General features: G+C 50.5%; 1 protein-coding gene across 1 annotated transcript; it reads right to left on the bottom strand.

Annotated features, from left to right (window-relative positions):
* Nucleotides 1-783: 783 nt before the first annotated feature.
* On the bottom strand, nucleotides 784-21,909 carry HSPB8 (heat shock protein family B (small) member 8). Its single transcript, XM_007528642.3, has 3 exons — nucleotides 21,183-21,909; nucleotides 11,336-11,399; nucleotides 784-1,821 (listed from the first exon to the last, which is right to left on the bottom strand). The coding sequence occupies exons 1-3, from the start codon at nucleotides 21,547-21,549 to the stop codon at nucleotides 1,662-1,664; spliced, it is 591 nt and encodes a 196-aa protein (XP_007528704.2). The 5' UTR covers nucleotides 21,550-21,909; the 3' UTR covers nucleotides 784-1,661.
* Between the last annotated feature and the right edge of the window lie 4,662 nt (nucleotides 21,910-26,571).

Below are 26,571 nucleotides of genomic sequence, written 5' to 3' on the forward strand. Positions count from 1 at the left end.
CTGGCTGAGCGCACATGTTACAATGTGCAAGGACCCAGGTTCGAGACCTCCAGTCCCCACCTGCAGGGAGAAAGATTCACGAGTGGTGAAGCAGGGTTTAGGTGTCTGTCTGTCTCTCTATCACCCCTTCCTTCTCGATGTCTGTCCGTCTCTGTCCAATAAATAAAGATGACTTTTTATATTTATTTATTTTTATTTTCCCTTTTGTTGCCCTTGTTGTTTTTTTAAATTATTGTTGTAGTTATTGATGTCGTCATTGTTGGATAGAACACTGAGAAATGGAGAGAGGAGGGGAAGACAGAGAGGGGGAGAGAAAGATAGAAACCTGCAGACCTGCTTCACTGCCTATGAAGCGACTCCCTTGCAGGTGGGGAGCCGGGGGGTTGAACCAGTTGAATCTTTATGCCGGTCTTTGCGCTTTGTGCCACCTGCACTTAACCCGCTGCGCTACTGCCCAACTCCCAATAAATACAGATAATTAAGAAACAAAACAAAACAGGGAAAATGTGGTAACACATATGGTTAAACACACACATTACAGTGCACAAGTACCCAGGTTCAAGCCCCTGGTCCCCACCTGCAGGGGGTAAAGCTTCATGAGTGATGAAGCACTGTCGCAAGTGTCTTTCTGTATCTCTCCCTATCTATTTTCCCCTCTCCTCTCAATTTCTGTCTTTATCCAATAATAAACAAAAAATATTTAAAAAACCGATATTCCATTACCGCAGACACAAGCATCTTGGTCGATACAGCACTTAGTTCCCCAACGTAATGACAATGCAGTCTAAGAATATCAACTCCTTTATTATTATTCCATTTTACTGTTACTTTCTCCCTAAACAACAACACAATTCAAATAACAATCACACACACGTCCCACCCATAAACACAGTACCGCTAGCCTGCCTGCCAGGTTGTCTGGCCTTTGCTTGGTTCCTGGTGGAGCTGTGCAGAGACAGCCCCCTCTGTAAAAATTTTGACTTGGACACAAGAAAGGGAGGGCTTCAGCCAAAGAATCAACTGAGGGTCTTGCAGAGTCCTGGGGTGGGGGGAGGAGGTGCAGTTGGGAACATGCTAGAGAAACAGAGAAACGTAGGTGCCTGTCTTCATGTGACAGTTGGGTTAATCCCACATGAGATGGGAGACCTGTGGATAACCCCGGGAAGGTCAGGGCTATAGAAACTCAACAGGGTGAGCTAACATGCTCCCTCCACCAAACTATGGAGTAGGCATGCAAACCCAGATTCTCCATCAGGAATCGGGGTCGGGGATCAGGGAGGTCCCCAGAGAAAAATATCCCTTGCAAGAGCTGCAAGTTAAGATGCAATGTGAAATGCCATGTCCCCTTTGACTTGTTTTGCAACACGTGCAATGTTTTCATGACAACAGAAAAAAATCAAGGAAAAAAAAAAAAAAGAAAAACACCTTCCAGCATCTTGACTTAATGCAACCAAGCATGGCTTGCCAGTTGCGCCATCATGTGGGGGAAAAAGAAACTACCACTACACTATTCAGGGACTCTGATCCATCCACTTTCATCCCCCTCCCACCCCAGCATTTCAGTATCACTAAATTTATGGAGTTCAACTACAGTCATGTCCCCTGGAATCAGAGAAGCCCCGAGGTTGGGGAGGGAACGAGGATGGGCCAAGGCTGGGGACTCAGGTGCAGGTGACTTCCTGGCTGTCTTTAGGAAGCTCGTTGTTGAAACTGCTCTCTCCATAGGGCGAGTAAGGGGGGACCTGGGGAGCTTCGATGATCAGCAGGCCTTCAGGGGAAAGCGAGGCAAAGACTGTCACAGGATCCACTTCTGCAGGAAGCCTAGAAGAAGCACAAGATTGTATTCATTTTTCCCGGTTAATACACGTCAAATACTATGTTCACTGTCAGCTTAAACACTTTTGTTCATGGAAAGGAAACACTGTGGGTAAGGGAGGAGGCTTTTCATTGCTGAGTTTGAGTCCTGGCCCCACCTTTTGCTAACCTTGGAGAGATCTTTCTCTCCATTACTCTGAGCTTGTCTCCTCATCTGCAAAATAAAGAAGAGGTACCTATGGGCAGTATTTGAAGCTCTAAAATGAGACCTTCTGAATGTGCTGTGCAAATAACAAGAAAATGTCCCAACCTTGCTTGAAGAGGAGTAGTGGCTTACAGAAGTTAGAACTCCCACCTTCTGCACCCCAAAAAGAATTTGGGTCCATACTCCCAGAGGGGGGAGAAATGTTAGGGGAAGATGACCAGAGGGCTCTGAACTTCAACTCCACCAGGACCAAGAGAGAGAGAGAGGAAAAAAGGCAAAGACACTCAGTAGTAGTAACAGGTATAGGTGTGACTTAGAAAGGAAGAGAAGGTAGGTCCACAGAAAAAAATGGGCAAAAATATAGACAGACAGACAGATAGATAGATAGATGACAGCTAGTTATAGAAATAATAGTCAACCCATATCTGTGACCTTGTAAGAACCATTGCAGTTTCCAATGGAGGGAATGGGGACACAGAACTCTGGTGGTGGGGACGGTGTAAAATTGTACCCCTATTATCCTGTACTTTTGCAAATCACTATTAAGCCACTAATTAATGCGCGCATAAACACACACACTTTCTCTGACACACAGAAAAAGGGAGGTGTAATGGCCTAGGAAATGGGTCCCAAGTTGAGCTTTTCACCTTAGAACCCACAGCTGACCAGCCTCTGGCAGAAACGGCCAACCTGCCACCCCTCTCTGGGGCCCGGGCAAGATGTCATTCAGGATGGATGACACCCTTCCCTCTGGAGGTGCTTCACTGCAGGTGAGTTGCCAGTGGGCTGAATGGTGCAACAGACTGGTCACACAGACTTCGGCGGCTGCATATTCTGTGCTGCTCACAGGGCTGCCTCAGGGATATCAGCAGCTCATTATTGTTTTGTTCCCAAAACAGAGTGGTGGGGTTACCTGACCGGCAGCTTTATTTAGAGCCTAGTATGAGTAACAGGTTGATTCTCCTCTTTCACAGAACATTCTACAGAGGCTTTGGGAGATCAGGTAGCAAGTTGGAAGGGAGAAAGCTTCCAAGATGATATATATATATATGATATGATATATATATATATGATATATATATATGATATGATATATATATGATATATATATACTAAGCCCAATCCAGCTCCAGTTCTGAAGCCATTTTAATGACTTTTGGATCACTGAGTGAATGAGGCTTTCTGGGACATGGCTTCTATTGAACTTGTTTGGGAGAGGGCTGGGCAGTGTTGCACCTGGTTAAGTGCATGTAGCATGAAGTGGAAGGACACAAGGAACTGGATTCGAGCCCTCAGCTCCCCACCTGCAGGGGGTCTACTTCACAAGTGACGAAGCAGGTCTACAGGTGTCTATCTTTCCCCCTCTCTCAATTTCTCTCTGTCCTATCCAATAAAAATGGAATAAAAGAATGGCTGCCAGGAGCAGTGGATTCATAGTGCTGGCACCGAGCCCCAGTGATGATCCTGGGCATATACAGATATGTATATGTCGGAGTTGGGCGGTAGCGCAGTGGGTTAAGTGCAGGTGGTGCAAAGCTCAAGAACTAGCTTAAGGATCCTGGTTTGAGCCCCCGGCTCCCCACCTGCAGCGGGTTTACTTCACAGGTGGTGAAGCAGGTCTACAGGTGTCTATCTTTCTCTTCCCCTCTCTGTCTTCCCCACCTCTCTCCATTTCTCTCTGTCCTATCCAACAATGACATCAATAATAACAATAACTACAACAATAAAACAACAAGGGCAACAAAAGGGGATAAATAAATAAATATCCAAAAAATACGAGTGCTTCATATACGGTCTCATTGGATGGTCTTTCACACAAATTATGAAAACTATGAAGACCTAAACACTTTCTCTGTGGCAGGCACTTCATCCAAATCATCTCATCTTGTTATAAACAAGAACCACCTTCTCCCCGGCAAGTCTTATGACTGTCCCCCCTTGTACAGATGGGGAAACTGAGGTCAGAGAGGTAACTGGTGTGCCGAGGGTCACCCAGCAGATAAGCAGCAGATGGAAGTGGAGCTGGACTCCTGGTCTCCAGCCCAGATGCTGAGGGCTGACCCACGCTGGGTCCATCACCTCCCTGAAGCCTGACTTTGGAGAAGGCAACTCAGGAGGGAAGCCAGGGAGGTTCGGTCCCATAGACTTTTACATGGGTTTGGGCTCTTGCTGGAAGAGTGCAGAACCAGACACATCTCTTCCTGGCCCTGGGAAGACCCTCTCTGGAGAGGCAGGGGAGGCGTTGCTGTGAACAGCCACATCTGTAGCCAAATAGGGGTCACCTCCAGCCTGGTGACTCCTGCCAGGCTGTCACGGGAATTAACAAGTGGCGTATCAGGCAGGACTGAAGACAAAGAGGGAGCTTGGGCAGGTGCCAAGTTAAACTTCTGAAGCAGAGACCCAAAGTCTGGACGTCTCTCCTTCCTTTCCTCCTTCCATTCCTCCACCCTCCCTCCCTCCCTCCCTCATCTCTGCTCAGGCTAGACCTATTTAACTACTTGTGTGGCAAACCAATGAGTATCTGGTACCTTGGAACAGGAGGCCATAGTCCAGAGCACAGACTTTGGAATCAGTTCATATTCTGGCCTATTCTATTCATATTTATTTATTTTAATAGTTTTATTTTTTTATTGTCTAGAAACAGAAATTAAGAGGGGGGAGGAGGACATAGAGAGGGAGAGAGACAGAGAAACACCTGCAGCCCTGCTTCACCACTCGTGAAGCTTTCCCCCTGCAGGTGGGGACCAGGGGCTTGAACCTGTGTTCTTGCACACTGTAATGTGTGCGTTTAACCAGGTGTGTCACAACCTGCCCCCACTTTTTTTTGATACCAGGGTTGTCACTGGAACTTGGTGGCAGCATAAAGAATCCACTGCTCCTGGCAGCCATGTTTTCCTTTTTTTTTTTTCCTTTCTATTTTTTGTGTGACAGGACAGAGAGGCATTGAGAGGAGAAGGGGAGAGAGAGAGGGAGAGAGAATGATAGACACCTGCAGATCTGTTTCACTGTTTGTACAGTCTCCCCCCACACACACACCCACAACAGCTGGGGATCAGGGGTTCAAACCTGGGTCCTTGCTCATGGTCATGTGGGAGCTTAACTGGATGGGCCAGTGCCCAGCCCCCATATTCTGACTCTTCCTGGCTGTGGGACCTGGGTGAGAGACCTCACTTCTCTGAACCATTTGCTCTAGGGAATGAGGATGCGGATCTGCCCCCTAGGTCAGTGGCTGCGGTGACACATGGAGGCTGACAATGGCTTGGCACTTCCTGTTGGCCAGACTCTGCTCTGAACTGTGTGATTCCCACACAGTCACTGCAGCCACTGGCATTAGCCGTGGGCGCTTGGGGCCAAGCGGTGATGCACCTGGTTGAACGCACATCTTGCCATGCCCCAGAGTCAGGGTTCAAATCCCCGCTCCCCACCTGCAGGGGGGGACATTTCATGAGCAGTGAAGCAGGGATGCAGGTGTCTCTCTCTCTTTATCTCCCCTTCCCCTCTCAACCTTTCTCTGCCCTACCAAATAAAGCAAACAAAAATAATAATGAAGACTGATAATAATAATGTGCCCAGTCATGCTCTGGTTCATTCCCTCTCTCTCTTGTGTGTTAAGAAATCAATCTTTTTATTTTATTTTTTGCCTCCAGGGTTATTGCAGGGGTTCAGTGCCCGCACAACAAATCCACTGCTCCTGGAGGCCATTTTTCCTTTTTGTTGCCCTTGTTGTTTATTGTTGTTGTTGTTATTGCTGTCATTGTTGTAGGATAGGACAGAGAGAAATGGAGAGAGGAGAGGAAGACAGAGAGGAGAGATAGACACCTGCAGACCTGCTTCACCACTTGTGAAGTGACCTCCCCAGGAACCAAGATCCTTACGCCAGTCCTTGCGCTTCGTGCCATGTGTGCTTAACCCGCTGTGCTACTGCCCGGCCCCATCAATCTTTTTTTTTTTTTAATTATCTTTATTTATTAGATAGAGACTGCCAGAAATTGAGAGGAAGGGGGAGATAGAGAGGGAGAGACAGAGAGACACCTGCAGCACTGCTTCACCACCTACAGGTGGGGAGCTGGGACTTGAACCCAGGTCCTTGCGCATTGGAATATATGTGCTCAACTAAGTGCACCACCCCCCCCAGCCAAATTTTATAAATAGATAATAAGAGGAAATGTGGTGGGCACCTTGGCAGCTGTATTTCAACACTACTTACAGTGTCACTTAACCACAGAGTCTTAGAGACCCAAAGGATCTGGACTGTCCAGGAGGAAGCCCTCACACAGGGAAACTGAGGCCTGGAGATGGACACAGTTCTGCTTAAGCTTTCTGCCCCAGGGCCTCTGTGTCTGGAAACCACACAGGAAGAGCCGAAAGTCCTGCTTCTTCTCCCTGTCAGCTTCCATGTGAATGTCTCGTTAAAAATACCTTTGACAGGGAGTTGGGCAGTAGCGCAACGGGTTAAGTGCAGGTGGCACAAAGCGCAAGGACCAGCATAAGGATCCTGGTTTGAGCCCCTGGCTCCCCACCTGCAGGGGAGTCGCTTCACAGGCGGTGAAGCAGATCTGCAGGTGTCCCTGTCTTCCTCTCCCCCTCTCTGTCTTCCCTTCCTCTCTCCTTTTCTCTCTGTTCTATCCAACAACATCAACAAGTACAACAGTAATAATTACAACAATAAAACAACAAGGGCAACAAAAGGGAATTTAAAAACTACCTTTGACAGCATTGGCCTCTATCCCTTGCTATTTTATTTTTTTATCAATAGCCAATAGCCCAGAGAGAGCTTATCGGAGGCTTAGATCCTTGCCAGCAGGCAGCGCCCCTGTGGCTGGGGGCTAGGGCTCAGCCACACTGGGTTTTGACTGGGTCACTTTCAACATAGCCTTCACCTGCAAACACTTAAGCCAGTGAACTTATCAGACGTGAATCCATCAAAACAAAAGGAAAATCTTAAACAAATCAGAGCACAAGGAACAAAAGAAAATACTGAAGCAAATAAAAAACAGGGGAAGATGATGGGTGAGTGGCCTTCATTTGCTTTTCCTGAACCAAGGAGGAAGGTTGTGGGCTCTGAAGAGGGCCAGGCCTGTGTTCAAATCCTAGGCCCGCTCACTGCTCACTCACCACGTGGCCTTAGGGGTGAGTCTTCTCATCCCTCTAAGCCTCAGTTTCCTCAAGAACCACGTGGACTTCACCCTCCTCACACTCTCAGATTCTTTTATAAAGTCCACAGGCCTCTTCCATGGCGCTTGCCAATCCGAGGCAGAATAATGCTTGGGAAGACAGGAAGCAGAGATGAATGTTTGTTTCAGAGTCAGAGACAGAGAGAGAGAGAGCTTAAGGGGTACAGAATGTGTCTTGCCATGCAGCTGAGGTTCAAACCCCAGCACCCCATGAGACAGAGAGACGTAGCACCAGGGGTAGCTCCAGCGCTGCTGTTGTTTCTCTCTCTCTCTCTCTCTCTCTCTCTCTCTCAGTCTGTATCTGTCTCTCTCACTGTCTCTCTCTCATATACACACACATTTTTTCTCTCTCTCTAAATGTAAAAGTGGCCTTGGAACAGTGAAATCATGCATGGACCAAGACTATTAATAGCTCCACTTCTTCTTCTAGCGTTTGCCAAATAGCTCCACAAACAGGATTAACAAAAAGGGTTTGCTGGGCTGGAGAGACAGTATCATGGTTCTGCACAAAATTTACATGCCTGAGGCTCCAAGGTCCCAGGTTCAATCCCTAGCAACATCGGAAGCCAGAGCTGAGTAGGGCTCTGGTTTTCATTCTGTATCTTTCTCTCTCATTAAAATAAATAGGGGGAAAAAAAAACATTTGCTTTGCTCTGCTTTGGCTCTGGGCGTACTTCTGGAAGGTCTTCCTGTGCCCTGCCCCTGCTTCCTATCTGCATTTGCAGGGGCGTGGAGGTAGGGGAGAAGCTCCCAGTCTGGAGGAGGAGGGCCCCAGGCTGGAGGAAGGAGGAAGGATGACTTCTCCCCTGCAGCCTCCAGGGAGTAGTTCAGGGCCAATCCAGCCTCCAGCTCCAGCCCTTGGTGCCTGGAACCCAGACAGAGCCCAGGAGGTCCTGGGAGGTCCCAGGAGTCCCCAGTGCTCTGGGTGGACCCCAGCCTTGCAGAGTCTCTGTAGTATTAGTCCCTTAGATGGAGCACTGGAACTGGAGCTAAGAGCTTTGCACACCTGCTCTCACTCCCCCACACAGGATGCAGGAGGGCAGCTCAGGGCAAAGCAGCTAGTGGCTGTGTCACCCAGTGGCTTAGTCAGGGAGCCAGGACTAGCCCCAGGGTGGTGAGATCTGGAATGTTTAACAATCAGCACAGCTGGACACCAGCCAATGGAAAAGGGCTGAGGAAGCTCCTGGGGGCCCTTCAGCCACTGCTGAGAGGCAGGTGCGGTGGGGTTGGGGGGACCCAGATGCAGGGTCTGGGAGGGTGGGGTTGGCCAGGACAGGCAATGACCCGTCTCCGTGCCCCAGGCTGCCCAGCACAGTGACCTGGGGCAGCTCTAGAAGCTTCTCTCTGGCCAAGGTGTTCTGACCCAGCAAGCTGCTCTCTACAGCCTGGGAGATGGTGACATCCACAAAAGGGCCCACTTAGAACGTGATGTCAGGATTTGTTGCCTCTTTACGGGGATCATAGTGCCTCCTGCTTTCTCTAGCCTGTGAAGACTGTGGAGACCTCCTCTGAGTCTCTTGAAAGAAGCCCCAGCTCCTGCCCTCTCCTTCCCTCCTCCCTTGTCCCTCCCTCTCTGGGATCTGGCTCTTTGGGAAGAGGGGTGGGGAGGGAGGGGAACAGAGGGCCCACAGGAGCCTGGGGGGGGGGGGATCAGTGTGGGTTTTGCCTTATGGGGAAGTGCCCACAGGAGTCCAAGGGCAGTTAGGAATGAGGAGCATGTGTGTGTGGGGAGGGGGGGAGGGGGAGACAGGACCAAGGATCCCATGGCAAAAAACACGCCCAGAGGGGCCAGGGGGGTGGCATAGCGGTGGCACAGAGGACTTGCCTGCAAGAGGCCCCAGGTTCAAACCAGACATGGCAGAGTACAGCTGAGCAGTGCTCTGGTCTCTCACAGGAAAATAAAATAAATAAATCAGGTAGGAAGGAAGGAAGGAAGGAAGGAAGGAAGGAAGGAAGGAAGGAAGGAAGGAAGGGGGGGATGGAGAGGGCATTCCTTACTCCAGGCAGCTCAGCCTTCAGGGCTCTGTTCTGGACTAGCTGTGAGAGCCGGGACCGGGTGGGGGGTTGGGGTTATTCCATTTCTGGGGTACTTGGCCTGGCAGTGCTGAGGAAGAGAAGGACCGCCCAGAAATGGGAGTGGCTGAAGGTGTAGGCAGAGCCTTTTGGCTTTAAAGACTTGGCTTTCTGGGACAGGCTTGCTCCATCTGGAACTACCATGTGACCATCAAGGCTGTAAATCAGTTCTCAGTCCCCCCCCCTTTTTTTCTCTTTTCTCTCTCTCTCTCTCTCTCTTCCATGTCCTAACATGCTTTGTTTTTAATAAAAGTTTAAAATGCCTGGATAATCATGTTCTCTTTTCCAATTCATTGTTGAGATAAGGCATAAGAACTCGCAGAACGGAGGACAGAGGTGGTGGCTCCCCTTGCTTATTCCTTTAACAGCAGTTCCCAGGTTCCCAGGCTTCCTCCCTGCAGCCAGCAAAGCCTGCCCTCCCTCCTCCTAACCTCAGGACAACTCTGGCTTCATGTTTGTGGGTGATCTAGGGTGGTGTAGTGAACACACATAACTCCAGTAACCACAGTAACCATAGTGTTCCTGCATAAAGGCAGAGACATATGTATACATAGGTTAAGACGTCAACCGGAACCTGATTGGCCAATGGAAACGTAACCTTGAAAGCCAGAGGCAAGCTACGTATAAGGAAAGGCTCAGAAGCCAGCTGGATGGAGCTAAAAACTTAAAGCACGTGCGGCTAGGCTAAGTAACCGCTTCCCCAACCTCCAGGGGCCCTCCCTCATCTGGTCTCACCAGCAGAGCAGACAAAGGGCCTCCTTCCCAGCAACACAACGGTGGTGACTGTGTCCTGAGCCTTACCTGCAAACAGCTATTAAGTAAGGAGAGGGAACAGCTATTAAGTAAGGAGAGGGTATCGGGTATCCGGTTAATTGTGTGTTGTGTGAATTATATGACCTTTCTCTGGCATCTAAAAATAAGTAAAAAATTATTGCTTAACCCCGACATGCTCTCCGAGTGAGTCCTTGCTCGTGACAGCTGGGCACCCAGAACCCTCAAAAAAATTCCACTGGGGCATTTATGAGGACCGGGAGGGAACTTGTTTTCACCCTTTTTTGCAATGTAGCTCCAGGGATGTACCCAGAGGTCCTAGCACATGGGATACTGCCCACTTTTCAGTCCTTTAATTCACTCATTTTCTTTTTCTTGTTTAGATAGAGGGAGAGAGACACCACAGCACTGCTTTACTACCCATGGAGTTTCCCCCGGCTGCTACCCAATACGCTCCCATGTGGTTCTAGGGCTCAAACCCAGGGCCTCCTGCGTGGCAGGGTTTGCTCCCTGTTGAGGGTCTCTCACCTGGCCGGGGTGGGGGGAGGCCTTTCCCATGAGAATGAAGATCCCATATAAGGGTGCATGAGAACCGTAATTCTCTTTTTATTTTTGTTTTGTTTTGTTTGTTTCTAATTTGTCCTTCCGCCCCCCCCCCTTTTTCCTTTTTTTTTTTTTTTTTTTTTTTCATGCCATCAGGGCTACCACTAGGGCTCAGTGCCTGCATGATGAATCTGCCGCTCCTGGTAGCCCCATTTCCTCCCCACTTTTCCCACCTATTTTATTTGTTAGGACATAAACTGAGAAGGGGGAGCTAGAGAGGGAGACAGCAAGAGAGACACCTGAAGCCCTGCTTCACCACTCCTGAAGCCTCCCACCCTGCAGGTGGGGAGTGGGGGCTTGAACCCAGGTCCTTGGACGTGGTAACAGGGACACTCAACTGGGTGCACCACTGCCGGGCCAAGAACCCTGATTTTCATGACAGTGCGGGCCAGTCATCCTGCCTGTCTCACTCCCAGCCAGGTCAACCACAAAAGGGGGCAGTGACAGCCAATTCACCAGAGATAGCACAGAAGATGGCATAAAACACACACATCCCCCCCTTCTCTCTCTCTCTCTTTCTCTCTCTTTCTGGGGTTTTATAGCAGGCTTGCCATGACACTGTTCCCTCAGATACAAGAGTTCAAGTCTCTGTCCTGGATGAAGGTGTCACCGAAGAGATGTCCCAGACTTGGGGTTCCAGCCACTCCCTCCCTAAGCCCCCACCTTCCCTGCCACCCACACTGCAGAGACTTACTGGATCTTCTTGGTGAAGTTCTTGGAAACAATGCCCCCTTCGTGCTGCTTCTCTTCATGTTTGCCTGGAAGGAAGAGAGAGGCAAGCCCCAGGTCAGAGCAGAGGTCAAGGAGAGGTAGGGTTAGGATCCCTGCTCTGTGGGGCCCACCCCCTGCCTGCCCAGCCCTGCTTGAGGTTGGTCCCCAGGCTGCAGGCAGCTTTCTGAGCCTCAGGCTCTTCATCTGCACTCAAGGGCTGTTAAAGCAAGATGGACTAATGGAATGGAGAGGGCAGGAGGACTTGGCCAAGGGCCGTAGCCATTAGCAATCAGCAATTTGTCTTGTGAGGTCACAGAGCCTGGGTCACGCCTGACCTCTAAATCTTGCATCTCATCACCTGATCCCCTAGCCAGCCACAGCCCAGAAACTCACAGCCCGCATGGGTGGTGGGGAGAAAGTGGAAACCCCAGCTGAAGGCTCCTTACCCAGCTTGCCTTGCAAGTCACAGAGCCCATCAGTGGCTCTGAGGAAGGGCCTCTTCCTCCCTCTGTTACTGGGGGGTGGGGGGTGGTGGTGGTTAACTTTGACCCTGGGGAAAGGTTCAGAGTTGCCCAGCAGACACTGCCCTAGGTTCTGAGCCAGGTCCTTGGAGTCTGAGCCAAGTGCTGGGCTCTCTGTTCCAGCACCCATTAGCTGTTATTATTATTATTATTATTATTATTATTATTATTTTCTCCAGGGTTATCACTGTTCCCTGTGGTCATCTTTCTATTTATTTATTTGGTAGGACAGAGAGAAATTGAGGGGGGGGGAGAAAAAGAGGAAGAGACAGAGAGACACCTGTAGACCTACTTCACTGTTTTTGAAGCTTCCCCGCCCCACAGATGGGGAGCTGGGACTTGAACCTGGGTCCTTGCGTGTGGTAACATGAGCACTCAACTGGGCATACCACTGCCTGATCCCTGCTCTTACTTGCCTTTAAAGAGCTTTGATGTTGTGTATGTATTTACTCACTTATTCTGTATGAGCAAGACCAGAGCACCAGTCATCTCTGGCATGTTGCCAGCACTGGGAATTGAACCTGGAACCTCATGTTAGCAGTTAGCTCTTGGAGCTATATCATTTACCCCTGGTACTGAAACAAATGCTTGATAAGAATGTCCTGATCAGCCAAAAAATAAAAAGACTAGCCAAAGGGAGTTCTCCTTAAGAAAGGACATCTTGTTAAGCACATGTGGTGCAAAAAGCAAGGCATAAGGATCCCAGTTCGAGCCCCAGTTCCCCACCTGCAAAGGAGTTGCTTCACAGGCAGTGAAGCAGGTCTGCAGGTGTCTATCTTTCTCTCCTCCTTTCTGTCTTCCCCTCCTCTCTCCGTTTCTCTCTGTCCTATCCAACAATGGCGACATCAATTACAACAATAATAAAAAGGCAACAAAAGGGAAAATAAATAAATATTTAAAAAGGACATCTTGGGGGGGTCAGGTGGTAGCATAGTAGGTTAAGTGCACATGGTGAAAAGCACAAGGACTGGCATAAGGATCCTGGTTCGAGTCCCTGGCTCCCCAACTGCAGGGGGGTCGCTTTCTGGGCAGTGAAGCAGATGTCTTTCTCTCCCCCTCTCTTTCTACCCTCCTCTCTCAATTATTCTCTGTCCTATCCTACAACAACAACAGCAATGACAACAAGAACAATAATGACGACAACAATAAGGGTAACACCAAGGGCAACAAAATGGAAAAAAATTTAAAAGAAAGGACATCTTGGGGCTAGGTGGTGGGTGGTGCACCTGATTAAGCACACCTGTTACAGTGCACAAGGACCCAGGCTCAAGCCCCCAGTCCCCACCTACAGAAGGAAAGCTTCACAAGTGGTGAAGCAGTGCTGTGAGTGTTTCTCTCTCTATCTCCCCCCTTCCCTCTCAATTTCTGGCTGTCTCTAGCAAATAAATAAAGATAATTAAAACGAAGAGAAAGAAAGAAAGAAAGAAAGAAAGAAAGAAAGAAAGAAAGAAAGAAAAAGAAAGGAAGGAAGGAAGGAAGGAAGGAAGGAAGGAAGGAAGGAAGGACATCTTTGGTGCCATGAATGTGACGTTCACCTGCTCTATTTTCCACATGTGTCAGCAAGGAAGGAAAAAAAAAAAAAGATGAAATTACAAGAAGCCTTGAGCCAGACACTTTCTACAAGGAATGTGGAGTCCCTGGTCCCTTCCTCTCTTTTCTTCTGTGGCGGAGAGGGAGCTCCAGTTCCTCTTTAAACAAACCCTGGATTCCTGCCGCAGAGCAGGTAGGCTCGCACCTCACTGCAGGGGCTGGATTCCAGGGTCAGGGCCTCTTTGTCAGGAGAACCTTCTTCAGCTGGACTTTAGGAATCTGGGAACCTCTGGACGCTGCTCCTTACCATGTAGGCTGCTTCCTTTTTGCAGTCCAGACTTTGTACTAACAATGATTCTATATTATTTTTTATTATCAACTATCAACAGCCTTTCTGCTTCCAAGCTACTAACTATAGGCAATAAAGGGGGTAGGGGCCGGGCGGTGGCACACCCAGTTGAAGGCACATGTTACCATGCACAAGGATCCAGGTTCAAGCCCCTGGTTCCCACCTGCAGGGGGAAAGCTTCACGAGTGGTGAAGCAAGGCTTCAGGTATCTCTCTGTCTCTCTATCTCTCCCTCTCTTTTCACCTTCTGGCTGTTTCTAACCAATAAATAAATAAAGATAAAAACTTTTAGAAAAGGGGGAAACAGTCAGGACACTCATAGTCCCTCCTGTGCCCCCCACACACACACACACAGAAGGAAACTTCTGATCAGGTTTTTCTCTGCAGTTCAGACTCCCCCTCCTCCCTCGTTGTGACTGGGAAATCCACACATGGACTGATTCAATGGGAGCCCATTGTCATTACACTTGAAACCTGTCTTTATCCCTTGCGGACACCTTATAATTAATTTGCCGTACTCCCACACACAGTCTTTGAAAATATGATTTCTAGGTGGCTGCACGGTGTGGCCCAGCAGGGAGATAATCACTTGTTTAGCCTGCTCCCAATCTGGGGCACTGGAAAGGCCCAAGGCCAGGTCTTCACACCCCCAGCTGGCTGGGCAACTTCTTCAGGATAAATCCCACCTTCTAGAATTTCACCTACCTCGCTAACCTGCCCTGGGGAAGGGGGTGCTTCCTCTTATTGTCCCACTAGCTGGGCACAAAGGGGTGGCTGTGGGGGAGTCTGGGCTTTGGCTGGCTAATCAGCACACACTATTTTGCAAATGTGTTTTTGCCTGGAGAGTTTATTCTGACTCCCAAGACCACCAAGCCCCCATGTGAGGCAGGTCTATGGCCGAAGGACACTTTGGGAGCCTTCTATCTTCCCCAAAGTCTAGGCCTCCTCTCCCTGGGGACGGGCCAGGGCCTCTGACTCAGCACTTTTGTACTCACTTGTGTCCCAGGAATCATAAACAAAGAGATGTTGGGAAGAAGAGGAGTGATCACTAACAGAGCACTCATGGCCCCTGCCTCCAAAATCAGCTGCTTTCAGTATCTGGGGGGGATTGGGAGAGGTGGCGTCATGTGCCCAAGGCCACGCAGTTCAGAAATGCATAAGATCTGAAAGCGGGCAGAGGGACCCAGAAAGTGGTACAGTGCATAAGGCCTTGGACCCTCAAGCATGAGAACCCAAGTTCAATCCCTGGCATCCCATCCTATGTGCAAGAGGATACTCTGATACATTCTCTCTCTCCCTCTTTCCTTCCAAATGAACAAATCTGAAAACTGGCGGAGGGGCCAGGTGGTGGCTCATCTGTTGAGCGCACATGTTACAATGCACAAGGACCCAGGTTTGAGCACTCGGTCCCCACCTGCAGAAGGAAAGCTTTGTAAGTGGTGAAGCAGGACTACAGGTATCTCTCTGTCTCTCTTCTTCTCTATCTCCCCACTTCCCTGTCCACTTCTGGCTGTCTCTATCCCATAAATAAATAAATACCAAACAAACAAACAAACACCAAAAGACTGGCAGGGGTGTCTGGGACTCCCGAGACTCTGCTCGGGCATCTTCTGACATATATGTCAGAGCTGTGCAGTGCTCTCATCTCTCATGAAAAACAATCATTTTGTTAAAGATGATGCTGGACATCTGAAAGCCAGAATGTGAGGGGAATGGTTAGAATTCCAGAAAGTTCCAGGGAACCCAATTAACCACAGAGTTCCTCAGTACAGGACTTCTTAGTACCCTGAAGGGGCTAGTAAAACCCTATGAGGGTGTCTGTTCTACCTGACCACAGATGAGTGGCCAACTTGTTGGACACAACTAGAAACTTCTGGACTTAGGGGGCCAGGCCGTGGCACACCTGGTTGAGCACACCCATTACGGTGCACAAGTACCCAGGTTCAAGCCGCTGGCCCCCAACTTTAGGCAGAAAGCTTCATGAGTAGTGAAGCAGGACTGCAGGTGTCTCTCTCTTTGCCTCTCTTTTGATTTATTTATTTGATTATATTTATTTATTTTTTGGATAGACAGCCAGAAGTCAAGAGGGAAGGGGATGACAGAGATAGAGGCCTGCAACACTGCTTGCACCCTGCAGGTGGAGACTGGGGCTCGAACCCGGGGATCCCTCTCTGCCTCTCTATCTCCCCTTTCTCTATCTCTATGCAATAAAGGAGGAGGGGGGGAGAGGAGGAGGGGGAAAGGGAGGAGGTGGCAGCATGGGGAGTTGGGTGGAGGCACACCCAGATAAGTTACACATTAGAGTGGACTAGGGCCCTGGTTCAAGTCCCTGCTCCCTACTTGCTGTGGGGATACTTCACAAGTGATGAAGCAGGGCTGCAGGTGTCTTTCTCCCTCTCTATCTTCCCCTTCCCTCTCAATTACTCTGTCTCTATCCAATAATAAATAAATAATATTTAAAAAGAAGAAAGATAGAAATTTCTAGACAAGATTCTCTCTCTCTCTCTCTCTCTCTCCGAAAACAGCCAAGAATTGTTCCCTTCACTGGAACCACTGGAACAGACTGGAAAGCCCAGAGGCTGATTCTACCCTTTGTCCTTAATCCCTGGGCCTCTGCAGCCAGGGAGAAGGCGCCCTCCCTCCTCAGCTGGGCCAATGGCATCTGGCAGCCCCTGCGCTGGGCAGGCTTGTCTGCTGCCACCAGCTAAGCTCCTCAGAGGTGTGCTGAGCAAACAGGGCGGCCTGACTTCCATTCTGACAATCACGGTTGTTTTTTTCCCATTTACAAAACCCAGACATGTCCAGGGTGGAAAATGTCGGTGGGAAAGCAAACAAAGAAATTAAGAATCACTCGCAGGCTGGAGGAGTAGCCCAGCTGGAAGAGCGCTGGACTTGCACGCCTGAGCTTCCAGTACCCGGGGTGCTGGGGCATGCTCTAGCTTCTCTTCCCCTCCCTCAGTGAGACCCTCCCTCCCTTTCATATGCTGGAGATAAAACACACCTTTAAACACCCATTCAGAGTCCTTACATTACCAGAATACAGTTATGCAGTTGTGATGCAAATTAAGTTTCAGAATGAGTCTCCTGGCATCTTTCTCTCTCTTTAAAATTATTAATTAAGAAATAGGAGGAGAGAGAGAGAAAGAACCAGATGTCACTCCAGTACATGTGTGGCCAAGGATTGAACTCAAGACATCATGCTTGAGAGTCCAGTGCTTTATCCACTGTGCTACCTCCCAGACCACCTGGCCTCACTCTCTGTCAGTCATGTTGGCCCCCTTCTCCAGCACCCCTCTGGGGAAAGCTTGGAACTGCTCTGCTCAGAGATCTTCCCCTCCTCGACCCCCTAACAGCCCCACGGCAGACCTGACAGACATGGTATCATGTCTGTGGAGTAGTCTTTCCTCCCCATGTGAAATTATCATTTCTTTTTTTTTAATATTTAGGTGTTTATTTATGAATGGAAAGAGAGCAGGGCACTACTCAACGCTGGCATAAAGTGCTGGCAGGGATTGAACCTGGGGCCTCTGGGGTCTCACGCATGCACGTCTTCTGCTCTACCAGGCTGAGCTGCCCCTGCCAACCCCCAGTGGACAGCCCTCCGCAGACTACTGAGCTATCCTACCTCCTTCAGACCAGCAGGCTCATCCATAGAGGGAGCAGGGACAGAATCTTAGTCCGAGGGCTTCTAGAATTTTCCTCAGTGTCCTTGGATCAGAAGTGGATCCTGCCATCTTGGACCCTGAAGGCAGTACCCTACTTTGCTTTTCAGACACTGCCACAGAGAAGGGAGCGGCTACACTCAAGACAGTCATTCTTTCTGGGCCTTTATCCTTCGTGAGGAGCACACAGGCCCACACAGGCAAGGACACAAGAAGACTGGGCTTGTCATTGTGGGATGGAGGGCAGGGAGCTGGGCTCAGCTTCTAGCTTCCTTTCAAAGATGTTTTTTACATGGAAACCCTGACAATTATTATCTTTTATTGCTACAATGGGTGTCTCTAGCCTTCAATGCCTGCACCACCACTCCTGTGCGTGGCCATTTTTTTCCTTTTTATTTTTTTATTTAATTTGTTCTTATTTGATAGGACAGAAAGAATTTGAGAGGGGTGCGGGAGATAGAGAGGAAAAGAGACAGACAGACACCTGCAGTACTTACTTTACTACTGGTGAAGCTTCCCCCCGCTGCAGGTGGGAAATGGGGTTCAAACCTGAGTCTTTACACATGGCAGCATGTGCACTTAAGCAGATGTGCCACCACCTGGACCCTGGGCCCCTTTACTGATAGATTATTGAGCGATAGAGAGAGAATCAGAGCATCACTCTGACAGATGCGGTGCTGGGGTTCAAACTCAGGACCTTCTATGTGCAAGTCTTATGCTCTCCCACTAAGCTACTTCCTCTTGGCTGCTGACCTAATGTTTTCGATTCCTTTTATGAGGGTTTCTGCATGTCTTCTCAGTACATTTGGATTCTGCCGGGCTGAGGTGGCTACACACAGACCTAGGAGGCATTTGACATCCGAAACAGAGCGTAGCTATATTTAACCCCGTTTTCCGGGTGTGGAACCCGAGACCCTTTGAGGTCTCCTGATGACTAAGGCACTCGGAGGTGATGTCAGTCCGGGGCTGCCAGACTCCATGTGCTAAGAACACAGGCGAAGAGGGAGAGAACAAGAAAGAGAGCCCAGGGAACTGGATGGAGTATCCTGGAGAAAGAGAGCCCAGGGAACTGGATGGAGTATCCTGGAGGGAGCTAGCCCAGAGGCTCTGCAAGCAGATGAGGAAGACATTGAATTTGAACCCTCCTTTAAGCAAAGACAGAAGGGGTGGTGAGAGCCCCCACCCTGCAGAGGCTGAGACTGTCCCCATGTAGTTAATCAAACCCCCCCACTCACCTCCAGCCCCACCCCCGGCCCTGTGGACTAGAGGAAAGGGCTGTGGGTGGGGGGCGGCGTAGAAAGTGCTTGCATTCTTTCTTTTTAAAGACTGATTGATTTATATGAGAGAAAAAACTGACCAGCATACCACTCAGCTCTGGCATACACCAATGGCAGAGGTAGCACGGGGGAATATATAATATAATATAATATAATATAATATAATATAATATAATATAATATAATATAATATAATATAATATAATATAATATATAATAAATATAATATAAATAATATACTGTAGTATAATATATAATATAATAAATATAATATATAATATAATAAATATAATTATATAATATAATATAGTGTGATGTAATATAATATGACTTCTCTTTTAATATTTTTGTTTTTAATTTTTTAATCTTTATTCATTTGATAGAGACAGCCAGAAATTGAGAGGAAGGGGGAGAGAGAGAAGGAGACAGAGAGACACCTGCAGCACTGCTTCACCACTTGCGAAGCTTTACCCCTACAAATGGAGACCAGGGGCTCGAACCTGGGTCCTTGAGCACTATAACATGTGCGCTTAGTGCGCTTAACCAGGTGCACCACCACCCGGCCCCTATGACTACCCAGAGAGTGAACAGCAGGGGCAGCATTTGAACCCAGGACTCATAAAGAACATGTAGCTTTTGAAAATGACCCAAGTCCTTATTCTGTAGTTGGCGGTGCATTTTTTAAATTTCTCTCTGTCCGTCCTATCAACTAAAATAAAAAGTATAAAATAAAATAAAAAAGAAAAGAAAAGAAAAAAACAAAAAAAGAAAAGAAAATCATAACAACAACAGCAACAACAACAAAGTGAACCCTGACAACAGTAGATTCAGTGAGACAGCCTAATGCTTACGCAAAAGACTTTCCTGCTTGAAGCTCTGAGGTCCCAGGTTCAGTCCCCCCAAGTGCCATGGTGAAGCAGAGCTGCGCAATGCTTTGGTCTCTGTCTCTCTGTCTCTCTGTATCTCTGTCTCTCTCTCTCTCTCTCTCTCCCCTTCGCTTGCTCTTCCCTCTTTTTCTCACTAAAACAAAATATTGAGGAAAAGCAAATGACATTCCTTTGATCCGTACCTCTCCTTTCAGAAAATAAAACCAGGAGAAGGTAAGCCTCACATGCAGAGCTAGTGAGAGCTAGTGGTGCAGCAGGTTTGGGAGCCTGTGTCTGCCCAGCCCCCCTCCAGCCCCTCCCCTCCCTGTGGTGGCCCCAGCCTGGTGCCACTCCCTCCACCCTGGGGATGGATCCTCTGATGTTTGTACAAACTCCAGCGCTGCCTGCACCCCCCACCCCCACCCCACTGCCGGGACCAGCCTCTGCTTGCCTGTGGACTACAGATTTTATTGATTTCCTGGAGGGCAGTCTGCCGGGAACACGCTCTTTATAATGGAGCGTTAATTGGGAGGGAAGAAGAGAAAGCTTTTCCTCTGAGGCTCCAGCTTAATGGGAGCTGAGACTCCCTGTCTCCTCTCTTCTCTTCTCTTTCCAGAACATTTTCACTTACTCCTGGGTGGGGAGGAATGTGGTGGCCCAGACCGCCTGGTTGCTGACTCACTCAGGGCCTGAGATGGGGATGCATCTGGCCTGGGCCTCAGCCTTCAGGGCTGCAGAATGAGACCCTTTAGACTACTTCTCTCTCCCACTCTCTCTCTCTCTCTCTATCTCTATCTTTCAATCTCTCTCAATCTCTCTCTCTCCCTCTCCCTCTCTCTCAACCTCTCTCTCAACCTCTCTTTCTCTCTCCCTCTCTCTCAACAGTGAGGGGACCATGGGGGATGAGGGAGAGGTGCTGGGAGCTCTAGCCCAGCCCTGGGCACTGAAGTTGGAGGAATCCCATAACTCCACCTGCCTCTGGCCTTGGCCCCTGGCCAATTCAACCGGACTTGGCATCCCTGGTGACCCCGGGCTCTGCACCTGTTACTTTGAGCCCTGTGCCTCAGTTTCCTCTTCTGTTGAAAGAGGAGACTAACAGGAAACCCACCCCCTTCTTCTGGTTGTATTAACAGGCCAGTGCTGGAGCCTGGGGTCTAGAGCTCAGGCTGGGCCAAGGTCACCAGATCTTCACCTGGCAGGAGGCCTGCTGAGCCTCAGTTTCCTTATTTGGCACAGGGAGGGGGGAGTTTCCATTGGGAGTTCAGCCATTGTTCAGAGCTTGGTGTTAAAGTCTCCCTTCCAGATTGTGTGGGGCTGGGGGACAAAGGACCCCCATTCCTTCCTGGCCCCCCTCTCTGTCTAGCTGCTGCTGTGTGCCACCCCCACACCCCTGCCAAACAAACCCCTAGATATCTAGGTTTCTGTTCTTCCCTTCTGAGAGGTGGGATGACAGACAGCACCCAAAGGCCCCCTGCATCCGGGGTGTAGATCCCCTCCTGGAGGCCAGCAGAGGGGCCCTGCATTCCTGAGCCCTGAAGTCACCTGTGCCCTGTGCCACGGCCCCCGCTAAGGAAGTGTTGCTGTGCTTGGGCCTCTCTCCCCACTGCCCCCAGTAACCTCACTCACCAGACACCTCCACGTAGCCATCCTTGGTCTTCACCATCAGCTCCTCGGGCTTGAAGCTGTGCACATTGACGCACACTTTCCAGGGCTCCCCGGGGAAGGGTGGGGGGCTCCTGCCTTCTGCGGGGACCCCAAACCTGGCTGCGGCCGAGGGACCCCGGGGCACCATGCCCGCCCTCAGGCTGCCGGGCCAGGCGGAGGAGAGCCGAGGCAGCGCCCAGTCGGGCCAGGGGGCCGTCAGGTCGTCGGGAAAGGGGTCCATGCCGAAGTTGTCATCCAGCAGGCGGGAGGACAGCCCGGAGTCACGGAAGGGGTCCCTGCGCAGGCGGCTGGGGTAGTGACAAGAGAAGGGCATCTGTCCGTCAGCCATGGCGGCTGCGGGGCTGCAGGGGCTCAGAGAGGGGTGCCCCCTGGCCAAGGTCACACAGCAAGGTGAGGAGGCTGGGCTGGCCTGCCAAGCTCACTTCCTCGCTCTCAGATGCACCATCCGTTACCCAGAGACACAGATGCTCAGCCAGCCGGGATCCCGGCACCCCCAGACACACACACTCTGGGTCCCCAAAGGCGAGAGCCCTAGCTGGACCCACAGAATCCCAGAGGCCTTGTCTGCACGGCCTTCCCGAGACCAGCCAGCCACCGTCCTCCCAGGCCCGCTGCCAGCACTGCTATGGCCACCAGACCAGCCGGCGCTTAATAAACCCTGGGACGCGGGCCTGGAAACTTCTCTCGGCCCCTCCCGGGCTGGAGTCGCTATTTATCTCCTGCCAGGCTGGAGGCGGGTTTTGCAAGCACCTCCCGTCACCGGGAGTATTCGGAGGTGATGAACCAGCCCTGGAGAATCCGCTGAGGAAACAACTGCCCCCCACCCCACACCCGGGGTTGGGGGGGGGGGGCTCTGAGGGGACAACTGGGAGGGACCAGGGCAGCCACTTCCATCCCGGACCCTGCAGATACTCCTCCCCCAGCCTGGGCCCGCCCACGATCCTCCCCCAGCTCGCAGAGGTCTGGCTATTAATAACCTGAGCCAGGCTACGGGCTCTGGGCACCCTCTGCAAATACCTCTCCTCAGAGCCTGCAGAGTCTTGCCTTCCCCCACCCTGGGGACCCGCAGGAGGGACCTCAGAGACAGACAAGATGGAGCTACGGCCACACGGGGCTGTGACTATTCCAGCCTGGGCTGTTGTGCTCGAGCCTGCAGCCTCCATCCCCCAAGCCCCCCCCCCCCCCCCACACACACACACGGTCTCTGCACTCTGCCCATCTGCACAAAGGGCACTGGGGGAAGTCAGGAGGACATGGAATTGAGAAAATGAGAGCAGAGGGGGAGATGAAGAGGAAGAAAGACACACAGAGAGAGTCACCTGCAGCCCAGCTTCACCACTTGTGAAGCTTGCCCTCTGCAAGCACGCGGACCAGGGGGCTTGAACCTGGGTCCTTGTGTATTGTAATGTGTGCGCTTGACCAGGTACACCCCCACCTGACCTCCAGTTGATGTTACTTACCCAGAGGGGCTGCCCTCAAGAGCCTGGGGGGCCCATATAAAGCCTGAGTCTCAGAAAGGACCTGTTTTCTAAACTTCTGAAAGTTGCTAAATTCTCTAAAATACTGAAATTCTAGTTCAAGGGAGGCTTAGGGTCAGACAGTGATCTGCACATCACCTTCTGTCTGTCTGCTTGCTGCGACCAGGTGAAGGCTGGGCCCCAGCACCTGCATGACACCACCATTGCCAGTGGCTTCTATTCTTCCTTCTCTGGGGTAGAGGACAGAGAGATGGCGAGGAGATAGGGACACTGCAGCCTTGCTCCACTGCTTGTGACCACCACCACCCCCCCCCAAAGCCTGCAGTCCTTGAACCCAGGTCCGTCTTCATGGTAATATGTACGTTGTACCTGGCCCCCACTTTTTTTTTTTTTTTTTACCAGAGAGCTGCTCTGGCTTTTGGTGGTCCAAGGGATTGAACCTGGGACCTCAGAGCCTCAGGCATGAGAGTCTGTTTCTTTAACCATTGTGCAATCTTCCCTGCCCCCCCATACCATTTTTTAAAAATTGTTTTTGACTAGAGCACAGCTCAGCTCTGGCTATTGGCAGTGCCAGGTACTGAACCTGGGACCTCTCATTTGTAAGTCTTGTGTTCTCTCTCCCTAACCCTGTTTCTCATCTCTGATCTGTTTTCCTTGAACTTGGGTTCCAGCCTCTGGCTGGTTCCCTCAATAGGTGGTCAGTTGAGTGTTGGGGGTGGTGGTGAGGGGGAGGCATGCCATTCTCTCTCAATGTGGGTTCTGGGTTTGAGTCCCACCTTCCTCATGTGGTGGGGGGAGCTGGGTGGAGGTGCTGGGGAATTTGCTGAGTCACTGGCTGAGACGCGGGTTTGATGACATAGCCCGTGAGACAGCTTACTAAAAATAATAATAAGGACACCAATCCCATCCCTGACTGCACAGGTTTCACAGCTCTGCCCTGAGCCCCAGCAAACATAACTATGGGGGTGCCATCACCACCCCCCACTTGGCAGGGGACACACAGATAACCTGGGCTAGTCACACAGCTACACGGAGACAGGAGCCAGTGCCAACCTGGGATATTCTGAGTGTCAGGTTCAGGCTCAGATGACTCAGGGGACCCCATCGCCCTCCTCTCCCCTTCCAGCCAGGAGAGGGAGAGATTCTGAGCCCCCCTCCCACCAGCGACAGGGCCCCCACTAGACAGGCAGTGAGCTCATCAGATCAGAAGCTTCGGGCTGACGTCAGGGCTGGGCAGGGAAGCGGCAGTTGAGCTGTGAGACATGATGGCTGGCTGGCTTCCATGGTGGAGGGGAAGGCGGAGAGGAGTCTGTGGAATGGAGGGGGCCCGTGGGAGTGTATTCAGGTGCTGGCTGTGTGAATGGCTGTGCCTTCTCCCTCCTCCTCAGCCTCCCATGCACATACCCACCCTCAGCTCCCAGAAGACCCCCCCCCCATCTGGATCCAAGCCAGGAGCAAGAGGGGAGGGAATGGGGGGAGACAGGAGGGGGGGCGAGAAGACAGCCGCAGGTGCACAGAAGGTGTACAGAACAGCTCTGCTGCCCAGGATTCACTGGCCACCCCACTTCTATTTCACCCAGCAAGTGATTTTCAATAGAAATCCGTGAGGCCCTGGAGGCCGTCAAAAAGGCACTTCTGAGGGAATCGGGCGGTAGCACAGTGGATTGAGTGCAGTGGGTTAAGCACAGGTGGCACAAAGCGCAAGGACCAGTGTAAGGATCCTGGTTCGAGTTAAGGGCTCCCCACCTGCAGGGGAGTCATTTCACAAACGGTGAAGCAGGTCTGCAGGTGCCTATCTTCCCCTTCCCCTCCTCTCTCCATTTCTTCCTGTCTTATCCAGTAACAACATCATCAATAACAAGAACAGTAATAACTACAACAACAGTAAAACAACAAGGGCAACAAAAGGGAATAAACAAATATTTTTTAAAAAGATTTTTAAAAAGGCACTTCTGTTCTCTCTTACCAGCTAGAAGAACTTGGGGTGGGTGGAGGGCATCACCTCAGACATGTTCAGAGTTGAACTGTGGTCCTCCCGCCTTTTTCCTAGACTCCCTCCCCCCCAGATGATGGTTTGTTCCCTCTGAGGTCAAGATGGTGGGGGGGGGCAGGGGGAGTGGTTCCCACTTCCTCTTCTTTCCCTTCTGTCAACCAGCCTGATTCAGATGTTTTGACCTGTTCACCTCTCAGCTCAGGCTCCCGGAGGTGCCTGGCATGCAACCTGGGGCCTCTCCTGGTAGCTGCCCTATGATGATGCTGTTTTGATTGCTGGGCCCTCGGAGCAGAGGGAGAGCCCAGAGGAGAGGAGGATTTCTCTGTCCTCCTACAAATCTCACCCCTTCTCTTTGGAAGGGGGTCTGCACAGAGCCTGGGGAGACAAAGAGACCCCACAGCTAGAGAGTTGAAGTCACAATTATGAGCATTGAGTGGGTACCTTGTACATGCCAAGCACTGTTCTGCGCTTACAATGTACGAACAGTTCATTATATCCCAGAAAGAGAATCAACCTAAATGCCTCTGGCTGGTGACTAAATGAAAAAGCTACAGGAAACTTGTTCCATGGAATACTACTCTGTCATCAAAAAGACATCATGAGTAGAGGTAGATAGCATAATGGTGAGGCAAAGAGACTCTCATGTCTGAGGCTGCCAAGTCTCAGGTTCAAGCCCAAGCCCGAGCTGACCAGTGCTCCGGTAAATAATAATAACAACAGCAGCAATATGCCTTTGGTATGAAATGGATGAAACTTGAGATGATTATATGATAAAAACGGAGTCTGAAAGATCATTGCTGGTGGGATATAAACAACTAAAGCAACTGAATAGGTTTAAAAAAATTCTAAGTACTAGACTCAGTGAAGACGATGGTGATTACTGGGGGGAGGGGGGAGAGAAGTGGGGGGGAGGGCTGTGTAGAGGGTTTCTTCAAGGGTGAGATGACACTGGAACCTGGTAGTGGATGCCGTGTCCTTTACACAGACTCAGACTCGAGACCTGGAAGGCTGTACCCTTGAACAAAGTCTGTAACTTTGCAAACCAATAGCAAATCAACAAACTCTGCTTAGAAGCATGTATGTAGATTCAGTTGTCTAATCCACCCTATGAGAAAAGGACTTTGGGGGTCTGGGTGGCAGTGCACCTGATTAAGCTCACACATTACTATGCACAAGGACTGGGGTTCGAGTCTCTGCTCACCCCCTCGGCAGGAGGGAAGCTTTATTTGCGGTGGAGCAGGGCTGCAGGTGTGTATCTTTCTCTCTCCTTGTCTATCTCTCCCTTCCCTCTCAATTTCTCTCTGTCCTGTCCAGTAAATTAGAAAGGGATAAAAGAGGTGGATTAGTAATGCCTGCACTGAGCAACAGAAATAACCCTGGTGGCCTAATAGAAGAAAGAAAGGACAATGGGAGGAAGGAAGGAGGGGAGGAAGGGAGAGAGAGAGAGAGAAAAACAGATTTTTACTGGTCCCAGCTTCCAGAGGTAAAACTGAGTCACTGAGGGACTGACTCATGTCTGCAGATCTGGGATTGGGCCCCAGCCGCTGCCGGGCTCCTGGCCTCGTAGAGACATGGTCATGGTTCCTTTTATTCATCACTGACCACCAGCTCTGTGCCGGCACTTTCATTCATGACCTTTTTGAAGCCACCTGCCCTGAGCCACACAGCTGTAGGAGGACTTGAACCCAAGCCAGTGGGAGCTGGGGGCACAGGGGAACAGCAGAGTGAGGTGGCACTGCCTGGGCCTTGGCTGGTGAGCTTCCCACATGCCCTGTTCTGCTCTTTCAGGGTTTCTGGCCCAGGCCAGCCTTCTGTTTGGGGAAGCCAGGGGGGAGGCAACTACTGCTAGTCCTGATGCAGCAGCAGCCTGTAGAGAAGT

This window comes from Erinaceus europaeus, chromosome 6 (genome assembly GCF_950295315.1).
Source record: "Erinaceus europaeus chromosome 6, mEriEur2.1, whole genome shotgun sequence".
NCBI lineage: Eukaryota > Metazoa > Chordata > Mammalia > Eulipotyphla > Erinaceidae > Erinaceus > Erinaceus europaeus.

Coding starts and splice junctions, on each gene's coding strand:
- HSPB8 (XM_007528642.3), bottom strand. CDS start 21,549: ATGGCTGACGGACAGATGCCCTTCTCTTGTCACTACCCCAGCCGCCTG. Junction 11,400..21,182: donor TGGCTACGTGGAGGTGTCTG/GTGAGTGAGGTT, acceptor TCTTCCTTCCAG/GCAAACATGAAGAGAAGCAG. Junction 1,822..11,335: donor AACTTCACCAAGAAGATCCA/GTAAGTCTCTGC, acceptor TGCTTCTTCTAG/GCTTCCTGCAGAAGTGGATC.